Source organism: Siniperca chuatsi, linkage group LG2 (assembly GCF_020085105.1).
Source record: "Siniperca chuatsi isolate FFG_IHB_CAS linkage group LG2, ASM2008510v1, whole genome shotgun sequence".
NCBI classification, from domain to species: domain Eukaryota; kingdom Metazoa; phylum Chordata; class Actinopteri; order Centrarchiformes; family Sinipercidae; genus Siniperca; species Siniperca chuatsi.
In genome coordinates this window covers 6,842,584-6,868,860 of record NC_058043.1, presented here as the reverse complement: position 1 = coordinate 6,868,860, position 26,277 = coordinate 6,842,584, and the positions used below count along the sequence as shown (strand labels likewise).

Below are 26,277 nucleotides of genomic sequence, written 5' to 3'. Positions count from 1 at the left end.
GCAGTTTAGAGGGGAAACCACTCTTTGGTGAAACAGCTAACAACTCATCTGAAACAGGAGTCACAACTAGACACTTTTCTGTAAGAGGTCACAAACATCAGATTTAACATCAGATGTGTTGGATTTTAAAAGCTTAAATGTTTTTTAATGTAAAAAAAGTAACTTGTAGCTCTAGCTGTCAAATAAATGTAGTGGAGTAAAAAGTACAGTGTTTATCTGTTTGTTGTGTTTTCGTATGTTATCTGTTCCCGTCTGTACTTTTATATGAAACCTTTTTATTTTATTTTATTTTATTTTTTTGCTGCCCATCTTGAACAGGACTCACTGGCAGAAGAGATATTGTATCTGAACGGGACCTTCTGGTTAAATAAAGGATAATTAAAAACATATATTTTTTTAAATGTTTAGTCTGACAGAACTGTTTTACTTATCAACAGAAAGCAAACAACAAATACTCCACTTCATTAAACTACATACAGTCTGAAATATCAGCTGCACACTTTACTTTGATTTACAAATATATATTTAACAAGTTGTGTCAGAGATTTCATACATGGCGTAAAACTGACTTGTCAAGTAGATTTTAATCAGGGATCAAACACCATCTACATGTCGATGGTGTGATTAAACTTTTTTCAGTTGGCCAAACAAATTTTTGATGCAGTAATTCTACATACAGTACCAATTTTACCCGGTAATCCAGCTATACCCATAATATCAGCTTTATATATATTTATATATGTTAATTGCAGTTGGTGATTATTTAATGTACACTTAATGAACTGTCGAACAAACTGGGCTCTTATCTTTAAGAGCTTATTTTTGGTTTGATTAATAATTCTGACAGACTTGTGCAATCATCATCATCATCATCATCTTCAGTGTTATTGGACTGTTTTGATTTGTTGGAACGCTGAGTTGATGCTTATTAACTCGCCCGCCATCATAATATGTTTATAAAAGTTAATTATTGTTGCATTTTCCCCCCAAAATGCTTCCACAAAGAGTGGCACAGTTGACTGACTTCGAGTAGGTCTTAGTGAATTAGAATTTCTTACCAACTCCTGTCAGATTGCTTTGTGAATTACTCTTTGACCAAACTCGGCCAGTTAGGACAAACTTTAAACCTTAAGATGTTTTGTGAATACGGCCCCAGGTTCATTTTCCAGCTTTCGGAAATCCATCATCTGTCAGGATCTACAGATGAGTTCAGGCTTGCACACAGAACCACACAACAGCTAGTTATTTATAAATCAAAATGTTTTTTAATACGTATAAAAACAACAAGAAAGACGACACACACACGCACACACACACACACACACACACAATGTATCAGGACACAGGCGCTCTATACATGATGAATCCTACAGAGACAGAGGACATGTGATCTCTACTGTGACGACTCGGCTGCTTCACGCTCTCTTTGTCGGCTCCTGTCAGTGATCCGGGCTGAGGAGTTTTCCTGTGATGCTGTGCTCTGATTGGGAGAGGAAACAGTCTGCACACCAGACAGGCTGCTCACTCACAGTCTGAATATGACATCAGGCTTTGTGTGTCTCTTTGTTTAAGCCTGTTGGTGCTTCTTCACAACTGTACACGGCAGTGATCAGTCCATCCCTCCAATGTCATGTTGTTTGTACGACTGTGAGACCAGACTCCCTGCTGAGGAACACAGATACTGTCAGACAGACGCATCAGACAATAAGACAATGCTCTCCTTAGATGAACTACTGTAAATTCTCAAATAAAAACCGGAATTCTAATAATGGTCAAATCTCAAATAACGGCCAAGACAAACAAATAAATACAGGTAGCTAATAAATGCCAGGTAAAAACACTGGATGAAGGGTGGAATTACTTATACTCTATCCTGAATTTATCAGGTGAGACATTAATGTACATTTCCACAGCACTAATTCCATCAATGCAACAGAGTAATTTCACTCACCACTCTTCTGATCACTTCTACTACGACATTTTTGCAATCGCTGTTAAGCTACTATTAATAACACTTAACACTTCCTGCAGATGTTTCAAGATGCTGGAAGGCTTTTAATGTGAAACTAGGAAGACTAATGTTAAGAATATTAAACATCAAATCTTAGACACAATTATAACATTGCATTTGATGCTGAGAATAACCAGTGTGCTGTCGATATGCCTTGGTCTTATTTTTAATAATGTAGTCTTGTACAAAATGGCGTATTAACTTTTTTTTTTTTTTAAACTTGACAAAGCAGCGTTTCTTGAATTTCAGGGTGAATTCAAAATTTCCAGTGCACACCTGTACGGTTAATGTAGCTGTTGGGCAACAGAAGTTTTGATGGAAGTTCAAAGTAGGATGAGTGCAGACATTAACACTGACTACATAACACACAGAAACGACAGGACCTGAGCAGCGCTGCTACAGACACACGTTCATGTCACATGACAAGTCCAAGGAGCGAGGTGGGAGTGGGAGCAGGAGGGTCAAAGGCCAAGCAGGAAGTAGATGTAGACTAGCCAGCTAGCCCGCAGGGAAACAAGCTGAACCATCCCACCGTTAGCCACGTCAACACCCATCTGCCAACTACAGTCCAACTTCCCCAAAGTTCAAATGACGGCGAATTAGTCAGAGAGAGGCTGAGGTTAGCAGAGGTTATACAGTCATAAAGCCACAGTCTGGGAGGGATAAAACTATGTAGGTACAAGAAGAGTCACTATAAATTCAGCTACTGTGGAGCTACAGTGGGTACGGAAAGTATTCAGACCCCTTTAAATTTTTCACTCTTTGTTTCATTGCAGCCATTTGCTAAAATCAAAAAAGTTCATTTTATTTCTGTTCTATTTTGACAGAAAAAAACAGAAATGTAGAAATTTTTGCAAATTTATTAAAAAAGAAAAACTGAAATATCACATGGTCATAAGTATTCAGACCCTTTGCTGTGACACTCATATTTAACTCACATGCTATCCATTTCTTCTGATCCTCCTTGAGATGGTTCTACTCCTTCACTGGAGTCCAGCTATGTTTAATTAAACTGATTGGACTTGATTAGGAAAGGCACACACCTGTCTATATAAGTCCTTACAGCTCACAGTGCATGTCAGAGCAAATGGGAATCATGAGGTCGAAGGAACTGCCCAAGGAGCTCAGAGACAGAGTTGTGGCAAGGCACAGATCTGGCCAAGGTTACAAAATCATTTCTGCAGCACTCAAGGTTCCTGAGAGCACAGTGGCCTCCATAATCCTTAAATGGAAGAAGTTTGGGACGACCAGAACTCTTCCTAGACCCCCAGCCAAACTGAGCAATCGTGGGAGAAGAGCCTTGGTGAGAGAGGTAAAGAAGAACCCAAAGATCACTGCGGCTGAGCTCCAGAGATGCTGTAGGGAGATGGGAGAAAGTTCCAGAAAGTCAACTATCACTGCAGCCCTCCACCAGTCGGGGCTTTATGGCAGAGTGGCCCGACGGAAGCCTCTCCTCAGTATAAGACATATGAAAGCCCGCATAGAGTTTACCAAAAAACACATGAAGGACTCCCAGACTGAGAAATAAGATCCTCTGGTCTGATGAGACCAAGATTTAACTTTTTGGCGTTAATTCTAAGCGGTATGTGTGGAGAAAACCATGCACTGCTCATCACCTGCCCAATACAGTCCCAACAGTGAAACATGGTGGTGGCAGCATCATGCTATGGGGGTGTTTTTCAGCTGCAGGGACAGGACGACTGGTTGCAATTGAAGGAAAGATAAATGTGGCCAAATACAGAGAGATCCTGAAAAAACCTCTTCCAGAGTGCTCAGGACCTCAGATTGGGCCAAAGGTTCACCAATGACCCTCCAATAAAACAATGGCTTCAGAACAACTCTGTGACCATTCTTGACTGGCCCAGCCAGAGCCCTGACCTAAACCCAATTGAGCATCTCTGGAGAGACTGAAAATGGCTGTCCACCAACGTTCACCATCCAACCTGACGGAACTGGAAAGGATCTGCGAGGAAGAATGGCAGAGGATCCCCAAATCCAGGTGTGAAAAACTTGTTGCATCATTCCCAAGAAGACTCATGGCTGTACTAGCTCAAAAGGGTACTTCTGAGCAAAGGGTCTGAATACTTATGACCATGTGATATTTCAGTTTTTCTTTTTTAATAAATTTGTATACATTTCTAAATTTCTGTTTTTTTTCTGTCAAGATGGGGTGCTGAGTGTACATTAATGAGAAATAAAACTAACTTTTTTTGATTTTAGCAAATGGCTGCAATGACACAAAGAGTGAAAAATTTAAAGGGGTCTGAATACTTTCTGTACCCACTGTAGCTCTGACTGCAAGACGAGGACAAACAGCTTGTTCCTAATCAGATAGCTGTTCCATTCATTTGTGGATAATTAATCATAAAGCTTCCACTTTTCTGATGTCAAACTTTGTTAAGATTATGTGGTAATATTTCAGTAGAATAACAGTTCCTCTTCCAGTCTGGTGTTATTAAATATTTTTCTTATAGTCAACAAACCCCGTGAAAATACACACAAACACAAATACTTGTTAGTGGATCAATTCATCGTTGATTTGGGTCTTTCCATGGAATTTTTTGACAATAGGAAAAATATAAAATATTACTAGAGTGATCCTTTAAAGTGGAAAAAAACACAACACCAACCACACAGAATGGTCCTCTGGTCAGTTTTAATATGTCCGAGTGATTCTATGGCAGTGTCTGAACATCTTTACAGTGCTATTATTATTATTATTATTATTACTACTACTACTACTACTACTACTGCTGCTGCTGCACTGGGGAAGCAAATCATCCAGCTCTTTCGGCACACCTGCTGAACGCCGCTCTCCTCTCTGATTTGAGATGGATGCCTGCATGTCTGATTAAGACACTTGTTGAGCAGCCTGCAGAGTTTCTGTTTACAGTTTTTGCACTCCACTTTGTTCACTTATTGTAAAAGAATATTTAGCCAAAAAGCTGAACTGTAAGCTGACATTTTAGCCTGAAAGTAACTGGAAGAAACATCTGCAGCTGAAAGGCTGGCCCAGTTATATCACTGTAATTACAAGGTTGGAATTTAGCTACGACAGAGTGGGCGTGTTAATTCTGAGAATGCGCCCGTTTCAGTACACAAGATAGACTTACACAGTACACAAACACACAGGCCCACACATGCTAAAAGAAACAGGATCCCAAAAGGTATTTTCCACAGAAAATGGTAGGATGTTTTAGAAAGAATTCCCAGTATTCAACCCTGACCCTAATGTGTCAGAAGCAGCTACTTGCAGGAAGTCTACCTCAAGCCAAAAAACAAAGAAGATGACATTTATCTTGTACATTGTAAGCTATAGATCAAAACCAGTATTTAATAAGAACAACAATCTGAACTGGAATCAGACTCAATAAAATCTAAACTACAGCTGTATATCGTAGACTGTAGCGGACTGTGTGAATCATTAATAACAATGGGCAGATCAGATCAAGGATGAGCTGCTTTATATTCAAATGTGATAAGTACAAAGTACAGACCAAGTTTTAGAAGTTGGGAAAAGTGGATGTAAATGGCTCAATAAGCCACAATCAGGTGGGGATGTGTAAGGAAAAACACACAGCACAAGCAGAGAAGTGTTTTTTCAAAAATCACTTTAAAAAAGCAAAAATATCTTGTAATATACAGATATTATAAGACCATATCGCCCACCCCTACAACAATGGTAATATGTATATTATAAAGGAGTTTAAGAGGCGTGTTGTGTATTTCATCATTTCCTCATTAAAAAGTCAGGCAACTATGTAACTAGTCAGACTGTGTGATATCCATTATGTCAGACTGGATCAGAGCTAGTCTTGTGGATCTAGTCAGACTAAGTCAATGAAATACTGGTCTGATACACATTGCAGCAGATTCTGTGTTCAGACCTCCAGACTGTGGCTTTACAGTAGGCGGGTCTCTGTCAGTGAGCTGTGTGGTTGGGTGGAGGTGGGGGTGGAAGCAGTGAGGGGGGGACAGTCTGGGCTGGTGAGGTGTCAGTCAGACTAGCAGGGCTGCAGGACTAGCAGAGCTCCCAGACTCAGCAGCAGCAGCAGCAGCGGTGGTGGTGGTGGCGTGCTTACCTGTGGCAAGGCCCCCCTCTGCTCTGCCCTTCGTCCCTCCTCCTCCTCCTCCTCCTCCTGGGCCAGAGCTGCCCAGGGCCTCCACGGGGAAGGAGGGCCGTTCGCCCTTGTAGGGCTTGGGCCTGAAGGGGAAGTCTTTGTCTTTACCTTTGGAGCCTTTGGGCCGGCCTGCGGTCTTCTTCTTGGACTTGCCATCCCCCTTCACACCCAGTAGGGGGTGCACCTCTGAGGAGAGAGAGGATGGACTCAGGGTCAAAGTTCAGCATTTCACAATAAAACAAAAGAAAGACACATTCAAATGACTATCCTTTTCATTGGCTAATTTCCTTATATTACACATATGACAATGATGAAAAGATATTACCTGTACTAAAATTGGCTCACATGGTAAATAAAAATCACAACAGCCACGCCATACTCACTACTCTGCTGCTCTCAGTTCTCCTTCTCTGTATTCGTGTCTACTTTTGCCATTTTTTTATTTATTTAATCACATGCAAACATTTACTCATCAGCACTAAACACGAAGTACAGCTGAAGATGACGGGAATGTCATTAGTTTTGCAGGAATTTGGTGATAAATCAAAGTATTGGAAACATTTTAATTTGACCTGATGATGGCGCTACATACACATATGACAAAAGTTAAGGGAACAATTCATCTTGAGGGGAACATTAATGTACATGCCAAATTTTGTGCCAATCCATCTAGTACATGTTGAATTATTTCACTGGATAAGTGAAAACTTTGATATGATGGTGGCACTAGAGGAAAAAGTTAGGGGATCACCTAAGTCATCAGGATCTGGAGATCATGAATATCTTTATCAAATTTCATGGCAATTCATCCAATAATTGTAGAGATATTTTAGTCTTGACCAAAGTATCAGACCAGCTGACCGACATTACCATCCTTAGAGCCACAGCACTAGCTTGGCTAAAAATGGCAAACTAGAGGTGACTGGGATTAACAAAAAAACAGTGTAAGTGTTCAAAAAAGAAAGTGTTTTCAGCAGAGTGGGGAGTATGACACGTGGAAATGTACATTATACTGAGTTTTCATTGAAAGCTAATTAAAAAAAAAAGAAGCAGATCAGAAAACAGGGGAAATTAAAACTAAAGGTCTGTCTCTTATACACGACTGTTTTGAATTTCCTGCAGTTGAGGAAAATAAAAGGCCCTGGCCAGTAACTGAAAATGTACCCAGTATATAAACCTGACCCCGACATTGCATCTTCTGGGTGTATTTATTGCTGTGTTCTCTCTCACCGTCACTGGGCACCCCCTGCAGTTCGATGGTGGTGGTGCGAGCCTTCTTCTTGGCCGGGCCTCCTTCAGATGAAGGCTGCCGCTGCTTCTTGTCTCCACCGGCCAACGCGTCCTCTGGTGCAGCAGCCTGGACCGAGGCATCCGGCGGGGGGCCGAAGGGGTTTTCCTCTGGATCTTCGACCTCGGGCGCGATGGGCAGGTACAGCAGGGCCTTATAATCCTCAAGCTCCTCATCACTACAGGACACAAACACAGACGAGACTGTCAGTAGCTGAATAGTTCACACAGATTTAAAAGTATGAACAGAATCAGCCTCGCTGACGTGATATGGTCAGCTGTTTTATGCTTTGCAAAACCTCTTTTAGATTTGAGTTTAGTTTAAGGAATAAACATTGTGAAGGACAGTTTGATTCAACAGTTCAGTCTTCTTTGCCATTTAATATCTTAAAGGTAATTAAAATAATTGTAAAATAAATTCTAAAACAAACTAGGGGCCAAAATTAAAGTAATGTGAGCCATTTGGTGTTTGTTAGAAATCTGGCAGTAGAGTTTTGAACAAGCCGGAGTCAATTTATTAAAGACATAAAATAACACACAAACAGCCATAGAAGAGTGCATTACAATGGTCTAACAAGGAAGTTACAAAGGCATGGGTGACTTTCTCAGTGTCATGAGGAGAAAGGAAGCATGGCTGAAGCAGTTCTGATGTGACTGTTAAAAAATTGACTTAAATCCTAAATTCCTAAAAACGTTACATGGGAGAAACACCTGTTGACCTGTTGTTTGACAATATGAGTAATGTTTAATATCTCAGTTTTGGTCCAACCATCACTTAATGTCAGGAAGATCTTCATGGAGAATTGATAGTCTGCTAAGATCCTTAGGAATAAAAGAAAGGTACGACTGGGTTCCTTTCTTTTAATTTGAATTTCTTTTAATCTTTTATTTAGACAGGCAACCTTTGTATGAAAAAAAGATGAAGTAGTTGAATTATACTGAATCAATGCATGATAAAGATCTAAGTCAGGAAACTGAGCTTAAAATACTGAACTTGAAATTATTTTCTTTCCTGATTTTATAAATCTTTTCTGACACAAGGTTCACTTGCTAGCTCTTTCCAGAGCTTTCAACCACATCTTACAGTCTTCATCAGGAAATGGGAGTTTCCACTTTAACATGTGGCTGAAAACTCCAAAAAAAGCTAGTGAGTGAGTAAGTTAAGACTTTTTTTTTATTGAGTTGGCAAAGTACAGTATGGAGCTACTGCTGTAAATGAGATGTTCTTACAGTATTTGTGAAGACACAGTTTAAGAGCACTGAATTAGTCCCAAGCTAGTTTTCAGTTATGATACTTGAAGCTAAAAGGGTTTAACGATTCAGGGATGAGATCGGAATGACGTGGGAAATTCATGTAAAAAAATAAAAATAAATAAAAGAAACACACAATACTTGTCAGATCAGAGAGGGAACGCTGTTTGCACTGATGTAGTAAGCTGTATTGTTGTTTCTCACCTGCTGCAAAAAGCAACTATGGGGTCAACAGTGGTGACATCCACCTCTTCATCCTCTGCAGCGTCTGCACCTGCAACACGAGCACAAGTTCATGTGTGAGACATCCAGAGAGAACCAGTGAAAGCAGTAAGACCAGTGCATCTGACAGCAGAACAGGTGGTGGTCAACCTTCAGTCAGCAGCTGGGTCATATTCCAATGGGTTTAATGCAAATGTGTATGATATTGAGGTTATGTGCTGTCATAGCAACCACCCAATTAATAAAAATAACTCAGAAAGGGAGTATACAAGAAATTAATGTACTTAACTGTTTGGACTAACAGGAAATGCAGACAGTGTGACTTTGGATTGCGACTACTAATAAATCTTATAAGAGAGAAAGCTAAATGTTTTTCCAAAGATTTTATATTTATTTGTTTTGCTGAGATGTTTCTGGAGCTGTTTCACCACCATCCACAAGTTGCTTTGATGTTTTCAAGCTGTGAGTAGCTCCTCAATTTCCTCTGCGCATTGCATTGTGGGACAATGATGTCCATCAACAACAGCACACTGAACATAATTTAGCCTGCTTACTGACATTTTAGTTCTTATTTTCCAGTTTGAATCCATTACATACGTACCACCCAGTGATAATTAGTATTTAGTTTTATTAGTAATTAGTATGGAACAGGGACACATCTGAAGTATTGTTCTGCAGGACTGGATCCAGACAGAGCAGGAGAGGTTGTTCCTACACAACGGTGTAGTGGTGCCTTAGTAGGTGGGAATACTGTATTTATGTGTACTTTGAGGGGAAATAACTGTCCCACATTCAAATAAACACTCCTTATACTTTAACCTTTGCCAAGTGGCTTAGGAACCATGCTATACAATTAAGACTTTGCTTGAAATTACATACCATCATCATGTTGTAGTATTTTGATTTCTGTCTCTCTTTTTTTTTTTTTTTTTTTTTTTACCATTGTTGTGTTCTGTAAATGGTGAATTCTGCAAATGATCAGCTATGTACATATTTCTACACCCAAACTCCACCCTGTGCAAACAGTATTTTCTACAACCAGAAGTCAAAACTGCACAAATGAGAACCGCCACAGGCTCTCTGTGAGCCAGAAAAAAACCCTGTCAGTCATACTGCAGTGTGTGTGTGTGTGTGTGTGTGATCTACCTGTCTGCTCGGGTTCACTCTTGTCTTCGTCCTCAATGTCGAATTCGGACTCTCGCTCCTCGTACTCCACATTCTCATCCAGCTCTTTAAAGTCTGGAGCAAAAGCGCTCCAGTTTTCCTGCAGACAAACCAAGCAGTCACACATCAATCTTACATCCACCATTTTACATCAACTCAGCTGGTAGTTGTGCTTCATTAAAAGGTCACATTCCCACATTTTTTACCATAATATGGAACATACAGCCAAATCTTTGATTCTGAGTATCAGAAACATGAGAGATTAAGACTGAAATAATCAACTTGGGACAGTGTTCATTCATGTGTATCCAGCCTTTCAGTCACTGTCTACTTACCACTTGGTTCTGAGCCCAGATGGACACCACTCCACTGGAGATGGAGGCAATAATCGGACGGACAGGATGCCACTGGACAGGGGTCAAAGGTGAGATGTGTAAATTATCTGATAGTAAACAACGCTGCGTCTAAATATGACTGAAAATACATAGACAGAAGTGTTGTGTCAATGTTTAAATCTCTAAACTGTGTTCTACTGAGCCAGAATTTCAGTTTTGACATCCTTACAGCGACATCCAGCAGCAACTCTCCTCTGGTTCCATGCAGGATCTTCACCAGGTTGCCAATGCTCTTCTCCCAGATGTACAGAGCGTGCTGCCTGGCTGATCCGGCCACGATGTACTCGCCATCGCCGGAGAAACAGCAGCGCTTCCACGGAGTCCTGAACACAGAAAACACAGGTGGAGGACATGAACAAACAGAGATAGGAGGGAGAGACAGATGCAGCGCTACAAAATGTAACACTTTCCCAGCAAGTGTTACTCTCAGAGACTTTGATTTCAGACAATTACAATTTCCCACTTAAAAATATTACAATTCAGCAACACCTTTACCAGCCAAATTCAAATAAACATCATAACTTATCCCCATGAGCACATGTCGTCTGCTGCAGTGGAACAGCGTCCTGTGTTGACATACCTGTTGACCAAGTCCTGTAGTTTCTGCATGGGTTCAGGCTCACCGTCTCGGCCACAGGTCAGTATCTCCCTGCCATCATACACCCTGATGATCCGGTCTGCTGTGTTTATGAGGAAACAACTGCACAGAAAACAGGACAGGTGGACAAAAAAAAAAAAAAAAAAAAGGAGGTAGAATTAGAGACAGGAGAAAAGAAAGCACAGGAAGAGCTCTGCTTTCACAGCTAGGGCTTTTAAAGCCTTGAAAGTTTCTTTGCTTTCTTCTGTGGATCCTGTGTACATAATGTAATATGGATCTGTTCTACAATCAACATGGAATCTGTTAGACTGTGTCACAGAGGAAAGATAACTTCAAATGGACTACAGCCTAATGTTAAAGGTGTAGATAGTGTAGTCAGTTTGTGTTTGTGCATCCAGGTTGACCTCCTGTTGCCTCTCACCTGCCCTTGCGTGCAAATTCAATTGATTTGATGGCAGTGGTGTTGCTGGTGCCAGTTGTCACTCTGAAGGAAGCCACCAGCTCCTGAGTGTTTGTGTTCAACACCAGGATCTGCAACAACAGACAGAGGGACACATGATGGTGAAGGACAACAGCAAAAACACTGGATGTCATTCGTAAAACACAAGAACACTTTTAAAGCATAAAATGCAAGTGGAGAGAAATGTACAAATGTTTGGGTATTCATCAAACCCTTAGTAACTGATTTATTAGTTATTAATCTGATCAAATGTATTGGTGTAGTCTATGTGGAGGGTGGTTAGCCTGCGTTGATATCTGCCACAGTGTCTTTTTGGAATCTACCACTGGGGGCGCCAAAGGCAGAAATGTTCTAATTCGACATATAAACCTTTGTGCACTGACGTTTTTTTCTCTATAAAATTCACATTTACTTGTGCTGTCTTGAAGTGCAGCGATGTGACTGAAAGGTGCACTGTGAATAAAGTTTTGTCTGACAGAGAGGCTGACCTTTCCTTTGGCATTGCCAGTGTAGATGTACTCCCCGCGCCTGTCAAAGGCCGCCACCACATTCAGGTCTGAGTCGTCATCCACAGGGAGGACAACATGTTTGGAGTCTGACAGAGTCAGCAGGACCGGGGCTGACTTCATGGGACACACCAGCACCTTGTCCCTAAAACACAAACATAATTTGTTAGTACAAAATAGCAAACTGTATTAACTTACTTACACTGATCAAGACAAATTAAACTTGCAAAACCCCATGACATGATGTGAGCGCTGTTCATGTTGTATCTGACCAACAGCCGAACCTCAGAACACATGTCACATGTACAGACAGATGCTGTCAGGTCACTCACATGTCTCTGGGGTGGCATTGCAGTTTCAGGATGGGTGAGGGGAAGCGGAACCTCTGGTCACAGTCTCCAGTCAGGACGTCCCACTGCGAGACAATGTTGTCTGTGGAGGCACTCACCAGCTTGTGGCCGTCTCGACTCCAGCTGCACGCACACACACAAATATATAGCATTCTTTAATTAACCATTAAAATTGTATTTTTGGTGTTGCACTCAGTTGAAAAGTGACAGAAGTAATAGGGTGAAGAATGAAAAAAAGAGAGCATGGGAGGGAAGTTTAAACCTTGCTTACTTTCTAACCTACACACCGGGCTAATCAACAAAAATCGTTGGACGCAGCCCCCCCAATTTATTTCTACATCGGTGTGAGGACAATCCAACAGGCACTTTGTTTGAAGCATCCTGACACCTTAAGCCTACAGAGAATAACAGGTCCACATTAAGCCGGTTGTTTTATAAAACTACGTCACAATCATGAAATAATGATGTGATCAGCACCACACCTCGTAGTACTCATCCTCATTCCGATCACATGAATTCGTTTAAAGCATGAGGCACAAGCAGTGACCAGAGGTTTAAACAGCTGAGACTCAGCTGAAGAACCAAGCTGTGTCTGTCCCACTCCATACAAAATGTTGGCTGCAGTTTTGTTGTTGAAAAAGATGAAAAGAAGAAGAGATTTCACTGTTTTCCTTTGTTCAGGTGTTTCAGTGTGGACAGAGATCTTATGGAAACAACCTGGAAACGCACGCACAGTTTAGTGTGGATGTAGTCTAAGATGGAGCAGGTTAGGCAGGTAAAAGATGGATGTGTCTGAGTGTATTGGTGTATTACATGAGACATTCACCAGGCAGTGATGACCACACACACACACACACACACACACACACACACACACACACACACACACACACTACATGATGTTTCTCACCACAAAGAGCAGACTGGGTGGATGTGTGCGCTGATGATTTTGGCGATGCCCCGTGTGAGGAAGTCCCAGATGACGATGCGGCCGTCATTGCAGCCCACAGCCAGCAGGGTGCCCCAGCGGTTGAAGGTGCAAGTGAGGGCCATGCTGATACAGTCCAGAGTGCCATCTGCCTCCTAACAACACACACACACAAACACAATGAAACACAGAGTTTGCATCACCACTGAAGCAGTCCAGGAGTAGCTTCACATGTGACTGTTGCCTAAATCAAAAAGATAGAACTGTTGGTGTTTAGATGATTTTCAGGGCACAAATATTAACCAGGACTTCTATCAAGCTCATGTGTACATTAAGAGCTGGTGGCTTACCTCTGGATAGTTCTGCCCGAACGACTCTAGGAAGAGGAATAACAAAAGAGACAGTGATGAGAAACACTTAACAACAAAGTAACATTCACAACACAACCTTCCATTAATCGTTATTTCATTATAATTAACATGGTACAGATATTCTTGCAGAGTATTTGGGCCTTGGGAGAGCTGTACAGTCAAGGATATTTTTTTGAGGAATAAATTCAGAAATTTATAACAGCGATAACTTTTATTAATCTGAGATTAAAGTCAGATTTATATTTATTACAAATACATTAAGAAAAAAAAAGAGTATATCCAAGATTAAAACAGGAAACTTTAAACAATTAAGTTGAATATTCACCGGAAAGAAGCAGGAAATTATCCATGAGAAATTTGTGAGAGAAATCTTGAAGTTTCATCCAAAGTCTTGGTCAGTAATTCATAAGAAAGAACTCTGAATTTCCCAGAGATTAAAAATGAAATGAATTAAGAATTTACAAGAGAAAAACATTTATACAATATTTAAATAAATAAATAAATAAACAAAATGGATAAATTTATCTGAAATGAAGCAGCTAATTTACAAGATAACTTGAAACTTAACCTGGAGCAGAGTCAAAAATAAGAGGAAAAAACAGTGAATTTAAAGCTTAAAGAAAAAAAATGAATGTATAAGAAAATAAAGTGTAATGTTAAAGCTGTAGACAAACAAATACTTGAGACAAAACAATGAGTTTTTTTCAAAAGGAATACAATTCTTCAGATATTCCCGAAATTTCCTCCCAAACAAACAGAAATTTCAGATAAATTACATTTTTTTTCGCAAGGCTGAAGTTGGCTTTACATTTGTAAGTTAAGGAGAAACTTAAGAGAAAGTATTTTTCAGCTTATTCCCCATTGTTTCACTGTTTAAAGTTGTGCAACAGCCAGTAGACAGCATACTAACGACCCTAACACAGTTTTAAAATTAATTTCCCCTTCGGGGATCAATAAAGTATTTCTGATGTAACCTTCTATTTTGGTCTATCTTAACTCAAAACCCCCAAAACACAGTAATTGGACTAGTCAAACCTGGACTAGTACTAACAGGTAAACTACACTGACGGTTTAAACCCCAGATTTATATATTATTATATTTCTGAACACAGAAATAAGTCTGATCTTACTGCTTTTCCTCCACACAGACCTTTACAAACCAGCTGTAGATCAAAAACTAGACGTATCAAACGTGGACTAGATTAACATGGAAACTCTAAAGACTGTTTAAAACATCTTTTTAGGTTTGAGAAACCTTTATTACATTTGAGAAAACAGAAAAGCTGCAATTTCAGTCCATTCAGCCTCGTAGTTTATGTTATTTCTTCCTAATTTGTGTCTTTTTGATTATTTTCCCGAATAGCGTTACTCCCTGTCATATGGACCAGTTGTGTATTGTTTTTATTTCCCCATGGTCCTAATAACCCTAAGAGCTAGCAGTTAGTAGTCTTGATTATATATATATATATATATATATATATGATGAAATTACCAATACAACGTATGGTAACGGTGTGTACTTTCCCACAGAGAAACATTCAATTCAACTACAATAAGGGACGATGTATCGGGGCTAACGTTAGCTAACAGCCGCGATGTCTACTTCCATTTTTATAACCAATTTTTACACAAAGGCACAGATTATGTATTAGGAACCAATTTAACATAACTTAACAGTGTGATTCTAATAATTAAAGTATTTTTTAATTAGACTCGTGTCGGTTGATGTTAACATGCTAGGATAACGTACAATGCTAACGACAACAGGTACACAGCGTTACCGATGTACAAAAAAAAAGTCAGGGGATTTGAAAACAAAGAAACGTTTTTTGTTAATTACCGAGCAGTTCTAGATTCATTGCTGGACGACCGAGGATCCAAATGTCCTTAACCACTTGATTTCACTAAATATTTGACAAAATTTCACTCGTATTTACGTCTGGGGAGACTGGCGCCGAGCATCCAGTGAGGACCCCAAACAATGCGACGCAAAATGTGCCTGAACCAAATAACAGCGTTAAGATGCCACTACCGCCACCTACTGTGCTGGAGTGTGGACCTGTTAGCAACACCTTATTTAAGTAAAAATACACAAGTATTAGCATCAAAATATACTTAAAGTACCAGTAAAGTACTCATTATGCAGAATGACCCATTTCACAATATATATATATATATATAGTCACTGAATTAGTGTGATGCATTAGTGTGTAAGCATCACTTTGATGTTACAGCTGGTAAAGGTGGAGCTAATTTAAATTATTTTATATACTGTTGGCTTACAAAGTCCTTAAGTTCTATTGATATAATAATATCATAATTTATTTGTTGATAATTTGTTGTATTATTAATGTGAATCTGCAAAGTAACAAAAGTTATCAAATAAATGTAATGGAGTATAAGTATAAAGTAACAAAAAAAAAATGGAAATACTCAAGTAAAGTACCTCAAAATTGTACTTAAGTAGGCTCCAGTATTTGAGTAAATATAGTTAGTTACTTTCCACCACTGGGGGGTCATAAGGGGCCCAACAACATATTTGTGTGACATGTTCATTAAGTCTATTCTGTTCTTTTATGAGTGAATGAAAGTTACTGCCAACATCACCACGCAGCACTTGACCCTTGACTCTTATCTATCTCTCTCTCTCTCTCTCTCTCTCTCTCTCTCTCTCTCTATATATATATATATATATATATATATATATATATATATATATATATATATATATATATATATATATATATATATATATATATATATATATATATATATATATATATAGATATACTCTGTACAGACCTGCATGTAAATCCATCTGTGTGCAGCACATGTCAGTTTACAAGTGAATCTATATACACACATGTATATGTACACGTATATATTCACAGTAATGTCACACAGAGACAGCACACACAGTCATTCACACTAACACAACCAGCTGTTGGTGATGCAGGATCCGGGGCTGGATCCGGAGCTGGATCAGGAACTGGATCTGCATCAACCGCCCACAAATGACTTCCTGTCTTCACAATAAAGGCCCAAAATATAATTTGGTGTGTTACAAAAATGATGACACACACTCGGAGTGGCATCTTTTACTGTGAAATCAAACACTATCAATTAATGGATGAATGATAAAAATCATGATGTGTATTAATTTCCTGGTTAAAGAACATGTGTTACATTTTTCAAAACATATTGAAACTGTTTGTTATAGCCTAGACATTGTGTACACGCACTAAATTTGTCTTGAATTTTAGTTTGCCCCACTGAGTGATCTTGGATGTGAAACATATGAACAAAGACAAATTAATTTATTAAGATTAATGACATGAATTAAGAGTGAGACTCCTCTTGCTTTGCTAACCTTGTGGCTGTAATTTAGGTGATTTTCATGCTTTCAAATAAAATGGATGACAGGCTCCCCCACTAGTTGAACCAATTTATAAAACTCAACTTATAAATCTCATAATCATTTGGATTTTACCAAATAATTCACTGCCATCTTGCTAAAACAAAGATGTTTTTCATTGTTTATGCAAGGTTTTCACTTGACACCAGCAGAACACGAACTAATCACACCAAACATCTTAAAGTTTAATTTTTTAAATGTACAGATGAAGAATTATGTAATATATATACAGCAGTGTAACAGACAATTTAATTGGCCTCAGTTTATGTCTCTCATTTATCACCATTACATTCAGGTGTGTTCTGAATTCATTCATTTACACTAAATATTCAGCACATGGCACAATAGAAAAGCTGTTTCCCAACTTGGCACTCTTTCCTAATCCAATCAAAGATGGTAGCTGGAAATGACATTTGTGCTTTCTTGATTTATACAATGTGAACCAAAATTAAAAGTTATATTTGTCCACATTAATGTTACCTTCCAGTATTTTAACACTGTGTTGTACAAAACAAGTACAGATGTATCATTTCCTGTTATCTGGAGCGTAAACAGAGTTGCAACTTGTGACATGGTACACAACTACAACCACACTTACAGCCATGTCACAACTAATTAAAGACTAAATCAAAAGTTTTTGTTTTGAAAAAAAAAAATACATACCAAAATATGCATACATTAATTGCACATCAAAAATCTGTGCTGTATTTAGCGGTTGTTGTTTTTTTGATAACGTGTTTCTGGACATGGTATTCCAAAGATGTGCACACATCAGTTATATATAAAGATTTTACTTGATTTCTGTGATCTTGTTTTTCTGTGTATTTCACAATTTTTGCTGTTCAACTGGGACCATTGTCGCCCCGCTACAAAACATCACCGTCCGACCAATTTGATGTCTATGTCAGATTTGAGGTCGTGAAGAGAGAGTGGGGGCCGGTGGCAAACGAGATCCCTACCTGGACACGCACCTGCTAAAGATTAGGTTCCCAGGCCATGTGGTGGAAAGTAACAGTACATTTACTCAAATACTGTATTAAGTACAGTTTTCAGGTACTTTTTTTTCAGTATTTCTGCTGCTTCATACTTCTACTCCATTACATTTCAGAGGTAGATATTTTAAGTTGAAGATTTTACATTAACAAACATTTGATAAGCTTCTAAAATTCAACACATTGTTAAACCTGATGTTTGTGACCTCTTACAGAAAAGTGTCTAGTTGTTTCATGTTTCAGATGAGTTGTTGAGCTGTTCCACCAAAGAGAGAGAGATTTCCCCTCTAAACTGCTCAGATATTTTCATTTAAATTATTGTTTGAGGTTCAAAGAGGTAACAAACAATGAGTCGCCTACTTTTACTTTTAATATTTAACATTTTACTGATAATACTTGTGCCCTTTTATTTAAGTCGGAATTTAAATGTAATACTTGTACTTGTAATAAAGTATTTTTACACTTTTGTATTGGTGCTTTTACTTAAGTTAATTATCTGAATACTTCTTCCATCACTGCGAGACAGACCGACTTCCTGTCTTCTAGTTACTTTATTCTTATTTACTCTGGACTCCTCCTTCAGTACATTACCTCCACTTTGATACTCACCCCAAAATGCTCAAGCGGCCCACCTCGCCACTGTGAAGGGTTTTAATTTGAAGGTCCTAAACGGAAGTCCAGTGCGTTGTTGTGTGTAGTTTTAGCGTGTATATGTGTGTGTGTGTGAAGGCGCCACGTCGGCAGAACCAGCAGGGTGAAAAGAGACCTGCGTAGCTGTGCCTGTACTGTGTGTGAAGCGAAGTTAGAAAGCAGCAGATTAATGCCATGAAGGCGTGAAAAGCGAGAAGAAGAAGAATTAGAAGACGAAGAAGAAGAGAAGAGAGGAGGAGGAGGAGGCCATTAACAGAGCAGCAGGTTTCACACACACAGACAGAAATTCATTAATTTACAGAGAGCAGAGTTTGGTTCGGAGGCTGAAGCAGAAGCTGCTCCTGTCTCAAGTTTCTCTGCCAGGTGTGTTTGTGGGACAAGCGCTGGGAACAATGGTGAAGGTGAGGACTAACCAGCATCCTTTTTAATGTTAGAAATACGGTTCACAAACTGCGTGTGAGTGACGAGCTTTAACAGCATGCCAGCTGTATGACTGGTAGTCTTTTCAGCAGCAGGATACACGAGTGATGATGTGGAATATAATAAGGTGTTATTTTGTTAGCCGGATGTGTGGCCTCTTCTCTATCTTTCTCTGAAAAAGTGTCATTTTCTGTCCAGTAGCATTAAAGAGAGACGTCACAGCTTTCTGCAAATGTTACTCAGACTCTGACACAGCAGTGCCTAATCTTAATTTAATTAATTAATTTTTTTTTTTTTACATTAGATTTGGCTTCCAGACTCAACAGTGGCAACATTTAATCAGATATCATGCAACACTGGTTTCTTAACCTTGGGATCTGGGCCCCTTTTGTGGGTCACAAGAAGAAAAAAAAAAAAGATAGGGGTGGGGTGATGGTTTGTAAGATGATTCATATTATAGGAAATAGTATTTCTGTTTTGGCAACAAGTGTGTGAAATATGCACCGATTCGAAGCCTCTACGTATCATTTAATAGTCAAAGCGTCATTGTTTAGTTGCAGCTCACCTGTAGTAAGAGGGAGGCTTCGCTTAATTTTAAGGGTCACAAGTCAAAAAGGTTAAGACTACTGACCTACACTGACATGGCCACCAGTCAGGCGGATCTGCTGCTCGTGTTCAGTGTGGAAGCCACCTGTGAAGCGTTTCTTTTACTTTTTTATTAAATAATGTTTTATCAAACGAAATATAAAACGTGAGTAAAAGTTAAGCAAATTGTGTTCAATCATTCCATCATCCGTGACTTAAAAAGATAAAATAAAGGGGAGGAACTCAAGTGAAACATTATTTAATAAAAGAAAGAATGTATGTGCACACATAAATATATACACAAAACACCCTATGTCAAACAAACAAGGTTAAAATAAATAGAATATATGAAAATCTACATCATCTCTGGAGTGTGATAAGTATGTCAGATAATTACATGTTTAAGTCTGACTCTGCTGGCTAGACTATAATTCTGGCTGGCTAATATTCAGTTGAAATGAATAGATTTTCTTGCACAGAATGACAGGGTTTGAAAGAATTTTATATTTATCACGTTTAAAATCTGAATTTGACATGCCGAGCAACAGGAATAGAAGATGATTCAACCAAATATGATACAAACCCACAATCTCAATCAATTCCTGAGAGACTTTATGAGGGGAACTTTAGACTTTTGTCACAAGAGCACGAACAGTGTGTGAGGTTACCAGTCTGTAGTTCATGTTTAGGACTTAATTAAAAGGGATTTGCCTTGAACATACAGACTCAGAGGTACATTCAGACTGTACATCTATTTACTATTTAAGCAGTGGAGCTGAAGAAAGTGACTTCCAATAAGTGTTGTCGTCATGTAAACAGGGCTGGGTTTTACATGTTTTGGTCCTGGTGCAGTGCCGATATGATGCCAGAATGATGGGGTTTTTTTGATACCTTTTTTGAGAAATATAAACATGTTCTTCTTTAAAACCTTTCTTTCATTTAACGAAATAAACCACAGTCGTTAAATGGGCTCTCCAGTGATTTTAGTTTTGCACTTCTATAAAGTTTGTGAATTCACAAGAGACAGATTTTTTTAAAAAAAAAAGAAAAGAAAGAAAGAAATATGTGCAGGGTTATTTTACTGACTTAACAAAGCTCCTCCAGAAGACATTATATGACTGTTTTCACAGGCTGAGCAGTAGTAACAATGACCAGTAAACTGATGTGTAAAATCGGTGGAGTGCCCCTCTAAATGGTGTCTAAATTAATGAAATACAGTCTAAAATTTGCAAGATTGTGAAAATCTATCTGATCAAAGAACAACAAGATTATGACCAGACATTTGATGCCAAATTTCACTATGTGTTTTTTAATAATCAGTGCTATGAACACACATATTGGTTCGATACCCAGGCATGTAAGTATTAAAGGTAGAGAGGAACTGTGACTGTTGGTTTACTCAGAGTAAAGAGAGCCTGGGGTTTTCCTGTGTTTTTCCAGAATGTGAACAGCGTTAGCGTGGAGCCCCAGCCTGGGACCAGCGTGGCCTCGGACGAAGCTGAACTCGCCTACAGCCAGCCTACAGAGGGTAAGCAGAGGCCTCCCCGGGCTGTAGCTAAAGCTGAAACATCCGCAGGGAATATGGTGCAATCTGTGCTCACATGTTGCCCTGCTGCTATTTCAGAAACCCTTGGTTTGTCAGGGGAGTATGTGTGTTTGTGAAAGACTGGCCGCAGCTCCAACCTGCTATTTTGTGTCCTAACGCTCAGACACTTTGCACCAGTCTAGTCCCCTGCTGCCGCTCTCAGTAAACATCCCTGTCGTTATTGGATCAAGCATAATTCTGTTTTCAGCATCTATGAGTTCTGATGACAGCTTACTCACCAGGTGACTTGTAGAGATCAGATCATCAGGGAGTTAAGAAAGCCCAGATTTAATGATACACCTCTGGTTATGTTATAGCAACCCCAAATATCCAAATTTCATCTCAGCTCGGTCCGATACTTTGGTCCAGACTGAAATATCTCAACAAATGTTATATGGATTGCCATGAAATTTGGTTCAGACATCCATGGTGCCCAGAGGATGAATCCTAATTCTTTAGCGATCCCCTAATGTTCCCTCTAGCGCCACCAGCAGGTCGAAGGTTTCACTTATCCAGTGAAATGTTTCAACATCTACTAGATGGATTGGCAAAAAAAAAAATACAGATATTTATGGTGCCCAGACAATGTTATCATTTAATACTTACTGTACTTTTCATCTAGCGCCATTCTAACATTTAATTTGTCCATTTCTTTGGTTTATGAGCAGATACCTGTAAAATGAATAACAATTCGCTTCAGCTGTACTTTGTGTTTAGTGCTATATAGTAGCATGCTAACATGCTAAACTAAGATGGTGAACAGGGTAAGAATTACACCAGCTAAGCATCACCATGTTAACACTGTCATTGTGAGCATGTTACAGTAGCATGCTGGTGTTAGCGTTTACGTGTAGCTCAAAGCACCACTGTGCCTAAGTACAGCCTCACAGAGCCGCTAGTGTGGCTGCAGAGTTCATTCATTACTATGAAAACACACACACACACACACACACACACACACACACTATCTTGATTTAGTCCATCCTGCTGCCGGAAATACTCACTAGAGCAAAAAATGTGTATTAATCTGCCACTGAAAATAGTCCCCAACAAATGCACTATTTACTTCTGTTTGAGTGATGTTTGCTAAAAACATTATTCATAAAACACTTGGGCGACCAGCTGTTGTTGGAAATTACTGAGCCTTTTTTTTTTTTTTTTTTTGAAAGTGTGATTGTTTTATAAAGATTACGTCTTCAGTAGGAACCACTGGTCTTCAGGCTGAGAGGCACAGACAAGTCAGAAAGTATAGAGAGACGGACTAACATATTGCTGAATTTGGTCTTTTCGTGGTAGAAAAAAATAGGATAACGTCTCGGCTCCATGAGGAACAAAATGGCATTGTTCTTATTTATTGGTTCATTGATTTTTATTTCCCTGCCCACCGTATCTCTGTCTTGATCTATAATTATAGATGTAGTTGGATAGTTGGCCAAATGAAGCAGCGTGGTTCTCTATAAACAGTATAGTCTTTTTTCACGGCAGGTGTTTTCCTCTCTTAGACGTTGTCCAGCAGTGTATGTGTGGTAGTAAAAAACTGAATATTGTGTGTTTTTGATTTGTTTTCAGATTCTGGTAAGGACCACGTGGCGCCTGCCCCTGGTATGATGTGGCGGGTGACCGGCGGCCTCTTCAACGTCACCAAGGGAGTTGTGGGCGCCGCGGTGGGCGGGGTGGCCTGGGTGGGCGGCAAGAGCCTGGAGATAACCAAGTCGGCCGTGACTACAGTGCCCTCGATGGGGGTGGGGCTGGTGAAGGGCGGGGTGTCTGCCGTGGCCGGCGGCGTCTCCACGGTGGGCTCGACGGTAGCCAGCAAAGTCCCCTTCACAGCCAAGAGGAAAGACAAGGCCGAGTGAAGAGGAGGAGGATGGTGAAGATGATGACGATGATGATTGATGATGGACTTGCCCCGCCCTGAGCCAACAGACAGAGGCTGCCAGCTGATCTTTGTCTGCCAATCAAATTCCACAGTGCCTTCTGATGCCTTTCTCGGTCTTGAACGTGGTAGTCTTGTCACCATACAGAGATCTCTAGATTTTGATGCAAATACTACATTCAGTACAGAAAAATTCAGTAGTACTACGATACCATGGCAACCCAGAATTACCAGCAAGAAACGCTGAGTCACTGAAACGCATCAAACGAAGTTCCTCATCTGACTTGGAGTTTGAACTCGAATATCTGGCTCCAGGCAGATTACTGGGACTGGGATCCACTTCAGCACGTGGTGGATGACTTTATGAATATTTTTTTATCTATTTACAATCCAGACTGATGCTGTTTCTTTCTTCTCTTCACTCTTTCCAAACTACACATATTTGGTGAAATGTTTCTGAATTAAGATGCTGATTTTTAGTCTGTTTTTTTTTTTTGCAAAGGTATTGAAGTACTATTGAAAGCTGTGTGACAAGAATAGTGTGTTGTTTCAGCGTTGGAAGCGAAGGAGCAGCAGCATTCCTCGGTGTACAGGCTTCACTGTGTCTGACCTTCTTTAATCCTTTGGAAGAGCCTGGGGCGGTGTTTCACCCAGCAGCCTCGGATCTGCATGTAGGAACACTTCTCTGAAATGCATGTCTGAAGACTGTAGACACAATCGCAAGTACACCAACACGCTCAGGCCTTTTCCACAGTTATATCATTGTTGAAATGTTTTGTTTTCTGTGTGTGTGAAATGTTATGATGCTGCGTTGGACCTTGACAAGTTGAATTTTTTTATTTTATTTTACGATTTAACAAAAAAACATTCAGCAGCGTTTGATTCATTGATGGTTGTTTGAGAGGAAAAGTGCCCGATGTTGTCTGAACTGGTCAGTCAGTAAAGGTTGAACTGTACCTTTTTAATCAGAAGGTGAACTGTACTGTGGTGCAGGCAACATTCGTGAACATTTCTATGCAATATCCGCATATCAATGCAACATTTGGAGTGAGTAGAAGCTGTTGCTGATGGGACTGAACTATGTGAATGTCTTGTATGTGTTTTTTTTTTTTTTTTTTCAATATATCAATAAAGTAGTTTGGAAAGTTAAATCCAGAATTGTTTACATCCATGTTTACTAGTTTGCAGTCATATTGCAGCGTATCTTGGCATGTTACCGCAACCAGTTGATCAGTGGATTAGTGTGAAACCATTGTCAGGACTGAGTATCGCCACTCCCGAACATGTGCGTCCTCGTGTACCTGGACGAGAAACGGCTCCGTAGCACAACTAGGTCAAAAACTCCACAGGGAACTAAATAAACGAAACAATAGGCTGACTGGAATCCGTTTCGCTGTGCGTGCATGTCATTGTGTATAAGAAAAAATCCTGTAAATTTCAAGTTAAAGGTGGAGTTTTCTTGGGTTTAAAAAAAAAAAAAAAAAAAAGTTTAAATTCTGTTTCTCACAAAAATGCATTGTGTGCATCATTTGAGGTCTAAATGTGTTAAATGCATTTACTTCCACATAAATGGCAGCAGGAATGTACATTGTGTTGCCTATATGCTTGTGCGCTTGCATGATACAAACTAAACGTCCCACTTATAAAAACATTGCTCCATAGCACAACTTCTTAGGGTATCTTTTTTTTTTATAACCAATAATGCTTATTGTTTTTTTTACTTATTTTCACTCAAAAATTAGTCTGATTATCACCTCAATTTAAAGGAATAGTTCAGTATTTTAGGAAACATGCGTATTTGCTTTGTGGCAGAGAGAGAATATCACTCTCATGTCGGGAAGTTAAATACGAAGCTGCAGCCGGTTAGTTTACCGGTGACCACTGTGATGTGTGACTGTAGGGGGCGCTGTTGCGTGGATGTTACTATTTATTAGTGGTTGCTGTTAAAGTTATTCACTTTTTAAAATGGCTGAAAGAAAGACCAAGTGCCTGACAATATTTAGATGCTGCATGTTTTTGTTCAGGCACAGTAAGCGGTTACTGTGTTATTCCGTCTGTAAGGAAGGTGAAAGAGAAATACCTGATAATTACTAGATGCAGCACAGCTTTTTCGAACAGTTGACCAGCGTACAGTTAATTATAGGATCCTGAGGCTGCCTCTGGCAGAAAAACCCTAACTGTATATAATTATTATTTCAAGTTTCAAACAGTATAATAGAGACAGGTGCCACAAGGCTTTCAACCTTGCAATACACTACAAAAATCTAACAGGGAAGCAAAAGACATTATTGACAAGAATATAGTTAAAAATATCTTTCAAATATGTAAAATTGAAAATTCATGTGCGAACTAAGAGATTGAGGGACTCAGTGGTGGAAGAAGTACTCAGTTCAGAAGTAAAACTAGCAATACCACAGTGTAGAAATACTCTTTTCCAAAGTCCTGCATTCAAAATTTTACTTCAGTAAAAGTACAAAAGTATCAAACTTTACTTAAAGTGTCAAAAGTAAAAGTACTCATCATGCAGAATGGCCCATTTCAGAATAATTTATATTATTGGATTAGAATTATTGATGCATTTATGTGTTCATCACTTTAATGTTGATGCTAGTAAAGGTGGAGCTAATTTTAATTACTTTATATACTGCTGTGTAGCTTGAGAATCCCCCCGGGGATCAATAAAGTCTTATCTTAACCTTTTAATAATATGTCATAATTTATTTGTTGATTATATTTTGTATTATTAATCAATCTGCAAAGTAACTAAAGTTATCAAATAAATGCAGTGTAGTAAAAAGTACAATATTTGCCTCTGAAATGTAGTGGAGTCGAAGTATAAAGGAGCAGAAAATGAAAGTACAAGTACCTCAGAATTATACTTAAGTAGGCTACAATACTTGAGTAAATGTACTTAGTTACTTTCCACCTCTGTCTCTGTACAGAATGTCCTTTAAAGAAAATTTTGGGACGCTATCCAGCTGCAACGAGATCCAGCTGTGGATGTCAAACCACAGATCACCACATGTAGCTAACACTAGAGGGCAGTAACGTCCACTCAGTACCGTTTAAGCTGCTGAAAACGAAGAAAA

General features: G+C 39.3%; 2 protein-coding genes across 9 annotated transcripts; one reads left to right on the top strand and one right to left on the bottom strand.

The window, feature by feature from the left end:
* Nucleotides 1-1,242: 1,242 nt before the first annotated feature.
* Nucleotides 1,243-15,672, bottom strand: rbbp5 (retinoblastoma binding protein 5). Of its 8 annotated transcripts, none has more exons than XM_044172837.1 (15): nucleotides 15,505-15,662; nucleotides 13,990-14,082; nucleotides 13,644-13,669; nucleotides 13,276-13,448; nucleotides 12,348-12,488; nucleotides 11,998-12,160; nucleotides 11,471-11,580; nucleotides 11,032-11,151; nucleotides 10,621-10,774; nucleotides 10,392-10,463; nucleotides 10,039-10,156; nucleotides 8,875-8,944; nucleotides 7,363-7,598; nucleotides 6,094-6,318; nucleotides 1,243-1,665 (listed from the first exon to the last, which is right to left on the bottom strand). In XM_044172837.1, the coding sequence occupies exons 2-15, from the start codon at nucleotides 14,045-14,047 to the stop codon at nucleotides 1,610-1,612; spliced, it is 1,722 nt and encodes a 573-aa protein (XP_044028772.1). In that variant the 5' UTR covers nucleotides 14,048-14,082; nucleotides 15,505-15,662; the 3' UTR covers nucleotides 1,243-1,609. The 8 variants fall into 8 exon arrangements, with proteins under 8 accessions (XP_044028772.1, XP_044028782.1, XP_044028807.1 ...); XM_044172847.1 differs by having other exon boundaries at nucleotides 1,243-1,662; XM_044172872.1 differs by having other exon boundaries at nucleotides 6,241-6,318.
* Nucleotides 15,673-18,778: 3,106 nt separating this feature from the next.
* Nucleotides 18,779-24,339, top strand: zgc:153675 (uncharacterized protein LOC768179 homolog). Its single transcript, XM_044168215.1, has 3 exons — nucleotides 18,779-19,123; nucleotides 21,168-21,255; nucleotides 22,882-24,339. The coding sequence occupies exons 1-3, from the start codon at nucleotides 19,115-19,117 to the stop codon at nucleotides 23,166-23,168; spliced, it is 384 nt and encodes a 127-aa protein (XP_044024150.1). The 5' UTR covers nucleotides 18,779-19,114; the 3' UTR covers nucleotides 23,169-24,339.
* Nucleotides 24,340-26,277: the final 1,938 nt, after the last annotated feature.